At 41.5% G+C, this 10,432-nt stretch overlaps 1 protein-coding gene across 1 annotated transcript; it reads right to left on the bottom strand.

The window, feature by feature from the left end:
* Window positions 1-270: 270 nt before the first annotated feature.
* OTOR (otoraplin) lies at window positions 271-2,785 on the bottom strand. Its single transcript, XM_056121632.1, has 4 exons — window positions 2,671-2,785; window positions 2,185-2,327; window positions 1,208-1,318; window positions 271-294 (listed from the first exon to the last, which is right to left on the bottom strand). The coding sequence occupies exons 1-4, from the start codon at window positions 2,783-2,785 to the stop codon at window positions 271-273; spliced, it is 393 nt and encodes a 130-aa protein (XP_055977607.1).
* Between the last annotated feature and the right edge of the window lie 7,647 nt (window positions 2,786-10,432).

Below are 10,432 nucleotides of genomic sequence, written 5' to 3'. Positions count from 1 at the left end.
AAAAATACTCTACGCTGAAGAATTCTTTGCATCTATTTACCCACAAGAGCCAAACATCAACCTTGGCCCCACTTTGGGAGGAAGAGGGGATACCAGATTGGCAGAAAATAAGATTCTATTGAACCTCCTTCATCTCCACCTCTAGTCTCAAATTACATTCCTCCTTTATGGCAACAAACCTTTGCAACAGAAATCAGAAATTATTGTGGTTTGTGTGATTTTTCTTCATTCTTGGCGTCTCCTTTGTATGTGCAGATTGTGTGTAAATTTTTAGGCACACATGAAGTCAAGTTCCTGTGGGGGGAAAAAAAGCAAAACAAAAATAAGAGATTGCTCTGAGCAAACAGGGCTAGAGAAGTAGATGTAAGTTCTGCATATGAATCAGAAGTAACCAAAGGGAAATTTGTATTTAAAGTAAGTAAAGCTTTAACAATTTAATCATCATTTGAAGTAAAAAGGGCTTAAAATGAAGGTTCTTAAATACACTTTTAATTTATGCTTATTTGACATATTCAAACTTTATGCTAAAAAGTGATGACAAGGGAGGGCCATTTGTGCAGGCTGGGCAATGTGTGGAAATTATTTAGTACAACAATTAGCTCCAGGAGGAAAGCTTTAAAACAACTACCTTGCAAAGTAGCTCATATGGGATGTTATTTCTGTTCTAGGTTTATAAGACCCCAGAGCATTAAAAAGTGTACTTTTTTCACCCACACTTGAAGAAAATCTATGCTGCATAAAATTTTTTTTAAAGACATTCAAAGATTTTTCCAGGATATCTTGATTTCTTTTAAATACAGGTTCAAATTTTTTTAGGACAAATATTCATTAAATAGTTGTGACCACCAATTAATCTGTTGATACTATTACTATTTTGGTTTGTGTGTGTGTGTGTGTGTGAGAGAGAGAGAGAGAGAGAGAGAGAGACAGAGAGAGAGAGACAGAGAGACAGAGAGAGAGAGACAGAGAGACAGAGAGAGAGAGAGAGACAGAGGGACAGAGAGAGGAAAAGATACATGGCCTCCTTACCAATCTAACTTGCATTTGAAATAAAAGTCAGTGAATAAAGTTCACTTACTTTCAACATAACAATCTTTTAAATGCTCTCCCAAACTAGGTCTCAGAAAAAAAGTTACTATTGAAAGGAGTTGCTAAGAGCATCTTGTAAATTTCTTGATGCATTTTCCTAAAATCAGCTTATACTTACTGTGGTGGGGAGTTCCTTGGTGGCTTCCTTGAACACCTGAATCTCCTCAACCAAGTTGCTAGGAAAATAGCCCATGTTTCCCATCTGGTCTGGGAGGCATTGACCATACACCTAAGGGCAGATGTGCACCAGTCAGAAAAGCTAATGTGAGCTCTCCTCCAGAAACTCTTAATATCCTCCTTCTATCAATGAAAATTACTAAATGCCAATGCCCTGCTTTCACTCCGAATTCCTAGAGCTCAGAGCCAAACTTAAAATGAACCTAAAGCAACTAAGATAGTCCAAAGAAAGAGTGTGTGCGCCTTTTTGTGGCCCCTTCTTACAGATCTTATGATTTTGGTTTTCGTTTATTTTACAAAAGCTCTTTAGCAGCCAGAGAACTTTTTTAAGTCTTAATTTTTATTTTTTAAGCAAATAGGCATTTCTTAAGGGACTTGTTTTTCTCAGATTTCACAAATTCAAACAATAAATGCATGAGTGAATTTAAAATGTAATTTTACATGTTTTGGTGAATCTTACAGGTAAAGAAAATAAATCAATCTTTCTTCATCCCTCTTCATGGCCACCTCTGCATGGCTGAAATGAGGAAAACAGACTCTTTGTAATTAAAGAGAATGCTTAAGTTTTCCTTAAACTATTGAGACTTGGACTGACTAGCAACATATATTTTTTAGAGTTCAAATACTTCCAAACATTTTTTATTAGATTCCAGTTTTTCAGGATGTTCAAATGCCTGTGTATTAGGTTTGTTTTTCTTGCCAAAATATCGCATAAACTTACTTTGGTTTTGTTATGAATTATCTTTGCTTCTTTAAAATGTAATAAAATAACATTTCACAAATATTTGCATCCCTAACTTCTACCCTGTTCTTATCAGCTAATTGTAATATTAAAATGCACTGATAATAGGTAATCAGAATAATATTAAGAGGATCATTTGTTAAGCTAAATATGTATTTTTAATTATCTCATCTTACACTGCCAGCCCAATATTCTTCATCTTCTTCATCTTCTTTCACCAGTTTTGAGTAAATATAGATCTGCTGTCCTTCCGTAAAGCTAAGGAATCTACAATCGGGGCCTTCATACATTTTTTGAGCTCTAGCCAGAGAAATAGTATCTGGAAGGAAGAGAAAAACAAAATAAAATATTTAAATAACTACATTTAGGATCCTGAATTTTGTATCAGTGAAAGGCATAGGCATGACAGAATACTAGGAAACCTGAGTGACTTATGCCTCTCACTCTATAGCTGTGTTTCATTCAAAATAAATAAAACAACCCAAGTAGTAAAGCTGCATCCAATAATCAAAAACAAGATTAGTTTTCCGTAGTAAGACACTGAGATACAGAGCAGCAGAAATAATGTTCATCAAATATACACATTAGACAAAAGTTACTACAAAGAAGAATTAGTTGATTTTTTCATTAGATCATTAAAAAATAATAAAATGTATTCTTACATTCACACACATCATCTGCACAGATCTTCTTGGAAGCAAGTTTACCCAGAAAGGATCCATGAACAGCACCTAAGGACAGGAGACCTAGGAGGAAAAGTAACAATTGTTTTGCCATCTTCCTTGTTGTGTGTTTGTGATGCTGCCCTCTGATTTCAAGTGGAGACTGACTGCTGGTTCTTGTATATTATAAGAATGCCAGATAGCTGGGTAAATCCCTCAGCCAATAGGATGGCATCTACCATTGTTCTGCTTTAATGAAAGCTACCAGACTCAAGGGTGCTATTTATCATCTGATTTTCTAAATACTCAATTTTGGGATTTTTTTATACATAAATGATGTCTACATTGGTATACCACTGTTGAAGTAATTTCAACTGTAATTCACAGCAACAATAGAGCATTGTAACTATGTAAATTTATTATCTTTTTTTTAAAAAAACTAGGTCATTCTGATATTGTTTTCATCTAAAACCAGATCAAAGATCAATATTTAGGGGGATGACTGTCCTTCCTCCAAAGCATAAAGATAAGGACAGTATCTCCCTAGCTTACCTTTCTTCCAGAAGCCTAACTCTTACTTTGTTTAGGTTTATAGATGAAACAAAGTGAGCCTTAAGAGAAGATTATATTCATCTAGCAGATACTTCTCTGCAGGCCACCCTTTCTTCCCTGTATTTTTTTTCTATATTAAAAACACCCTCTGAGGACTGTTTAACAAGATAATTCCTTTTTTTCTTTTTTTAATTTTTATTAGTGAGACATCATAAGGTACAGTTGTAGACTTACAAATTTTTGTGCTTGGGTTTCAATTATACAATGATGAAATACCTATCCTTCCACCAGTGCCCATTTCCCACCACCACGAATCCCAGTATCCCTCCCACCCCCATCCCCCCATCCCAACCTACCCCTGCTTTGAAGACATGAGTCTGTCATTTCCCTCCCTGTCAGCTTATTTCCAATAAAGTTATTTTTAACCCACTATTGTGTCTCTTGTCTGGTTGGTTTTCAAGCAGATTTCAACTTAGGAAATACATTTATAATAATTTTTAATAACTCAGGGGGTATGGTGCCACCAGGAGGTCAACCTGTACCTGCTGGGAGAGTGCATCAGTATCCTATTGGTGCCTTCAGGCTTCCTGATACCCCAAAATTACTGTTGTGCCTTTGGCCAGATCCCAACAACTTGGGACCAAGTTTACCAAGAAATTAAATGGTCAAAATTTAGGTATGTGGGAGCAACACCCTCAAACCACCTCCAGCTCGGCTATACGAGCTCATTATTGGCCTCATTTCAGAGACCCATAAATAAATCTCGAAAGAGATCAAAACCCACAATTAATCATGGATCCTCACATGGCTGAACAGACTGGGGTAAATCATAGGGGTGCAGATAGGTCTGGTGGTCTGCCCAAGCAGAGCTCCCAGTAGCAGCTTGCTTCCATAATCCAAAATCGTCGTCATATCCCTGGCCTGACTCCACCTTCTCAGGACAGACCTCACCAAGATATAATCTGCTGAAAATTCTGGTTTGCTGATTTTGTGACTGAAATCTCCAGGCTTTCTCAGGGTTGGGGTGGGCTACCTCCCCCCACTTCCCAATACACATGGAAGCACTGGCAGTCACCCCTAGAACCAATTTCAGTGCTACCCTATAAGCTCTACTGCCGGCCTTGCTTCAGAGACCCCTAAATAAAGAGATCAAAAGCTGCAGAAAAGCTCAGACCCATGCATGTCTGAACAGATTGAGGTAAACTGGAGTGGGGTGAATTGGCCTGTGCCAGCCCAAGCAGAGCCCCAGGCAGCTGCTTGCTTCCACAATCCAAAATCACTGCCACACCCCCAGCCTGACTCCACTGTCTCAGGATGGACCTAACCAACATATAATCTTCTGAAAATTTTGTAATGTGGATCTTAGCACACCAACAGCCCTGACCCAGAGACACAGCAGCAAGTCCCGGAAGACACCATAGCACAGGCCCCATACCAAGCCAATTTCACCAGGGCACCTCAGATGCAGCAGGTGTGCTCTCCCCACCTACTCCAGGCGGAATCTCGGTGACCAAAAGCTTCTACCAGCAAGGTCCAGGTATACAGGTTCCAGGACTGAATCTCCAGGCCTCATGGCAGCAGAGGACCCGGGCTGTCCCTCCCCAGGTCCCCACCCACCCAGTAGACTGGCTGCCATGCCCATCATTTGCCACCAGGTGCCATCTTAGCGCACAAACAGCCCTGACCCAGAGACTCCCAGTTGAATCCGAAAATGGATTAGTGCCATACAGAGATGTTTCTGAAACCCAACCATTTACAATCTAGAAATTTACATTCATAGTTATGGTCATGCGAGCTCTCATGATATTCAAAATGAGCAATGGAAAATAAATTATCGAGCGTCTGCTCTTGGCAGGTAGGCTTGAATGGTGGTGGAAAATTTTGAGCAAAACATAATTTCCAAAATTAGAAAGATAGTATTGGGGAAATTGTCTGCCATAGAGGCAGGGTGAGAACTGGGATGTGGGTGATGGAAAATGTGCACAGGTGGAAGGATGGATGTTTCAGCATTGTACGGCTGAATCTCAAACATGAAAGTTTTGTAAATCTATCTCTCAGTGATACAATTCGTCGATTGCCTCGAGCAGGCCCCAGTAACGTCTCCTTCATCCTAGCCCTGAGATTATATTCAAGGCTCTTTAGGAGAATGAGACCCATCATTGTTACTGCTATTTGGCACATTGGATACGCCACGGGGAGTTTGCCAGACTCTGCTGTGTGGGCAGGCTACATTCGGTAGCCTGCCAGTTTGTCCAAAGTAAAAAGGCCCTCCCGTTGATCGTCGATTTGCTCGAGCGGGCCCAGTAACGTCTCCATTGGAGACTGTTGTTACTGTGTCTGGCATATCGAATACTCTCGGTAGCTTGCCGGGCTCTCTTTGTCCAAAGTAGGAATTTCTTTGTCCAAAGTAGGAATGAGATAATAAGATGTCATAATAAGAATGCGGCCGCGCAGTTCCAGGAGCTGGTTTTTATAGTCTCTGAGTCTTGGCCGCTGATGGAATTACACGGCGCCAGGGGGCCAGTTGGTGGGTGTGACCCCCGCCTACTGGAATTTGGAGGATCTGGGTGGAGGATGCTCGGCCCCGATCCGAGTAGGCTTGGAGATCTCGGCCCCGGAACCCGCGTCGCTTTGTCCCTCTGCCAGTACCTTCATGTGTGTGGAGAGTGGTCTCAGTATGATGGTGGCTAGTCCTGGAGGTCTTTGGCTGCCGGAGCCCTGGTCGGGGCGGGGAGGCAAGCTCAACCAGCTCCCCTCCAAGGGGCCCCGGCGAGGACAGCCAGGCGCGGGGGCAGGAGACTGCACTGCATGAGACCACTCTCCGCACACATGAAGGTACTGGCAGAGGAACAAAGCCACGTGGGTTCCGGGGCCAAGATCTCTAAGCCTACTCAGATCGGGGCCAAGCATCCTCCACCCAGATCCTCCAAATTCCAGTAGGTGGGGGTCACACCCACCAACTGGCCCCCTGGCGATGTGTAATCCCATCAGCGGCCAAGACTCAGAGACTATAAAAACCAGCTCCTGGTGATACAATTAAAAAAAAAACTAATGTGGAGTTGATGCCCAGTTCAATCAGCTTAATCAGTGGCTGAACAAATAGCAGTACTACTACATGATTAAAAAGTAATAATAATAATAATTTTTAATAACTCAACTTACAAAACATTTCCAAAAGATGAACTGGGAAAGAAAAGTATTCTTATGGTATAATAAAAAGTTAAAATATTTGGTATCGGTGTGCTTTAGTATTTTTAGGAAAGAATCTTTTATACAACTGACCCTAATTGGAAAATTCATACAATTCACTATATATATATATATATATATATATATATATATCTGAACCCCATCAAATATGGTGTGATAATTATGGAAAATACGTAGGGAGTGTCTTATGATGTGTCCAGGTGTTCATTCATATATGAGGCTCAGCTTGAGCATGTGGAAAACAGCCTGGAGTGTGGCGGTGGTTGGGTAGTGGAGGTCGGCTGCCAGGGCTGGGTCCCTTGAGCAGGGGAGGGCTCTCACCACCCCACTCTGGGGCACCCTGAGTGAAAAAAGCCTGGCACGGAGTCCGGTGGCATGGTTTTGGGAGCCTCATTTTATGCTTCCTTCTGGGTGAAGCAGCCAATGAATTCTGGAGAGTGGCCAATGAGGAGATTGTCTGGCACCAGCAGGGAGTGGCTTATGGGTGTGACCCCTGGGTTGCTGGAGACTGGGGGAAGCAGGCAGAGGATCTCTGCTACCAGGTTGATGGGGTTTAGACATTAGGCAACAAATCATAGAGAGAAATATATATATATATATATATATATATATATCAGAGAGCCCGGCAAATTACCGAGAGTATCCCACCCGCATGGGCAGAGACTGGCAAGCTGCCTGTGGCGTATTTGATATGCCAAAAACAGTAACAATAACAGGTCTCATTCCCCTGACCCTGAAAAAGCCTCCAAATCGTTGGGAAAGATGAGTAAGGAGAGCCTGCTAAAATCTCAGGGCTGGGAAGAATAGAGACATTACTAGTGCCTGCTTGAGTAAATTGATGAACAACGGGATGACAGTGATGCAGTGATGCAGTGATAGGTATATGTATATGTATATATGTATACCAGAAGTCCACCGAGCTGCTTATCTGCAAGCTACCATTCCTGTGACTGGTGTGCGAGATTGCACAGGACTTCAAGACTGACCTCTCAGAGTTCAGCCATCATGGCACTACATGAAGTGTGTGAGTCCTACCTGGTGGGGCTTTTTGAGGACACCAACTTTTGCACCAACCATGCCAAGTGCTTCACCATTATGCCCAAGGATATCCAGCTGGCATGCTGCATCCGTGAAGAGAGAGCATAAAGTTTGCAATGCTAAAATCTCAGGGCTAGGACAAATGGAGACGCTACTGGCACCTGATTGAGCAAATTGATGATTAACAGGATGACAGTGCTACAGTGCTACAGTACATACATATACATACATATATACATATACATATATATACATATACATATATACATATACATATATATAGCATTGCACCATAGCACTGCCATCCTTTTGTTCATAGATTTGCTAGTGTGAGCACCAGTAATGTCTCCATATATATATACACACATATATATATATGTGTGTATATATATATATATGAAGAGAAAAATAAGATTCACAAAGTCTAGAGCTGTCATTCCTGAACTCCTAATCTAAAATGAATCCAGGGGATTGTGGTTCAGTACTGTTTCCATTCAACTGCTATAGAACTAGAATTGGAATTTAAGATCTTTTCTATGCCAGAGAAATAGTGCAGTGGAGAAGGTGGTGAATTCTGTTTTCATATGGCACGACATGGCCCCCAAGCATCACCAGGTACAGCAAGGAGGCCCCTATACACCACTGAGTTGATGCTGAATGCTCCTGCGCCCCACAGTGGTGGCCTGGGTAATCCCTGGCACTGCAGGGCCTGAGCAGCTCCATATCCTTGTATTGAACTATAGCCCCTTTGGCCATGAGAATCACAGGGAGAAAACTTTGGGCTTCCTTAGGGGGGGCTCCAAAATATGAAAGAAAAATAAAGTCCTTGGGAAAGGTAAAGAGAGAGCCAAAGAGAGTACAGCTGGTAGGGCACTTGCCTGGCCTGTGACTGACCTGAGTTCAACCTTTGGCTCCCTATACAGTCAGTCCCTGAGCCCACCAGGAGTGATTCCCTGAGGACAGATCTAAGAGCACAGTCAAGTGTGGATCCAAAACAAAAAAATAATAAAGTCCTAATTTCTTGCTTTTTTTCAATGAAAGAATGCAGTAGAAATCCTTTTGAAGGCAAAATGACAGTGCATTTTTCCTATCACCTAAGGACCTGCAGAGGCTCTCTGAAGAAGACAAAAAAAAAAAACACTAAAGAACTAAATTTTCTTTAATCTTTACTGAGCAGCTGTTTTACAGACTGTTTCATTCTTTCACACCCGGTGATGCACAAGGGTTACTCCAGACTTTCACTCAAGAATTACTCCTGGCGGTGCTCGGGGGACCATATGGGATTCTGGGAATGGAACCTGGGTCAGGAGCATGCAAAGCAAATGCCCTACCTGCTGTACTATCACTCCAGCCCTCAGACTGTTTCATTCCTAAGCCAGTCCTCACACAGGAGAGTGGAAAGACCATTGCCTAGGACTGCACAAACTTAGATTGCTGCAGGATAGGCAGTGTACCCAAAGCAGAGTGAAATGTTAAGTTATGCTACATCCAAGTTGTCACAACTTAGCAAATGAAGATGAATGCCAAGATGAGTCATAACTGCCCACTTACAGGCCAAGAGGAGCTCTTGAGCCTTCTGTGCATGTCTGAATGCGCAGAATAGTCTGTATATTCTAGAGTGTTTGCAGCGTGCAGAGATGAAATAGATACTAGAGGCCACTTTCTAAAATTTTGCTAGCAAATAGAAATTTAAACTTGCAATAATCTAGCAAGCAATTGTGCTTGGCAGTTATGCTCAAGGCACTGCTGCCACTGGGTGTTTCATAAAGGCTTTGCTTGAACTTGCTCCCCTTCTTCCTCTGAAATTTCAGGTGAATTATCTGCACCCTTAATGACCGAGAGAGAGAGAGAGAGAGAGAGAGAGAGAGAGAGAGAGAGAGAAAACCCGCCAAAAACCAAAAATAACCCATTCCCCACCCTTCCCCCCACCCACTGATCCTTAAATTTACTTCAGTTTAAAGTTCTTAAAATGAAATCTGTGGCTTCTTCAGCATATGAAAATAATCTTGAACAAGTAACTAGGGTAGAAGCAGTCACCTTGCCATGACCTAGAAGACCCAGCACCTCTGAAGTCCCTTGCTACCTCTTCTCTTCCTTGTTTTGCTCTGTTCCACCTTATCAGCAGCTCTGTCTTTTGGGATCACCTAACTCACCTAATTTCTACTTTAAAGCAATATTGCTTGAGATAATTTTCCTCCAGTTCTGGCATTCCCAGGTCTCTTGCTAAAATGTCTCTACAGACAAACCAAGGGAATTATTGGTTTGAGCTACATAAGAGCTATATAGGAACTATCTCTTCCAAACCAATGCATCCATCACTGTGGTACATTGACCTAATGTATGTTTCACTATCCAACGTGCTGTTTTTGCTTACTTGGCAGTGATTTGTTCCCTAAAACTACAAAGAAATCTGCACAACAGGGGACCTTGTTTATCTTCTTCATTGTTTTACAAAGACAGATGGTCCGTATTGTCCATTGCTCTATATTATATGCCCCCTCCCCCGCCGCACACACATACTGGTACTGCTAAATTATTCTTTAAAAGATCACACAAGCAACTTGGTTAGGTATATACATATACATATACATATACATATACATATACATATACTTGAAATGGCTTGCTTAGGTATATACATATACTTTATTTCATGAGACAAAGTTCCTTGGTCAGATATGATTTACAAAGATGTTCATAATACCCCCGAATTAAGATCCAGTGGATAAATTATTTAGGGCAGAGACTTAGAGGTAGGGCTTCCACCAAGACACAGTCCCCAGACTAGCAAGCTTAATATTCTTTTTCAGAAATAAAGTCTGTCAGACCTGTCCCTAGAATGGCTAAATTTGAATCTATATTTTATCAAGTTATGCAAAGTAATTTGTCTGAATATTGAAGTTTAAATATTGCTGAAGGGCAAATCTAATACAGCAGAAATATTTAATCAGGGCTCCTCATT

Source organism: Sorex fumeus, unplaced genomic scaffold (assembly GCF_029834395.1).
Source record: "Sorex fumeus unplaced genomic scaffold, SorFum_2.1 ptg000044l, whole genome shotgun sequence".
Classification (NCBI taxonomy): domain Eukaryota; kingdom Metazoa; phylum Chordata; class Mammalia; order Eulipotyphla; family Soricidae; genus Sorex; species Sorex fumeus.
The sequence above is the reverse complement of the archived record's forward strand: the minus strand, read 5'-3'. Positions and strand labels throughout refer to the sequence as shown.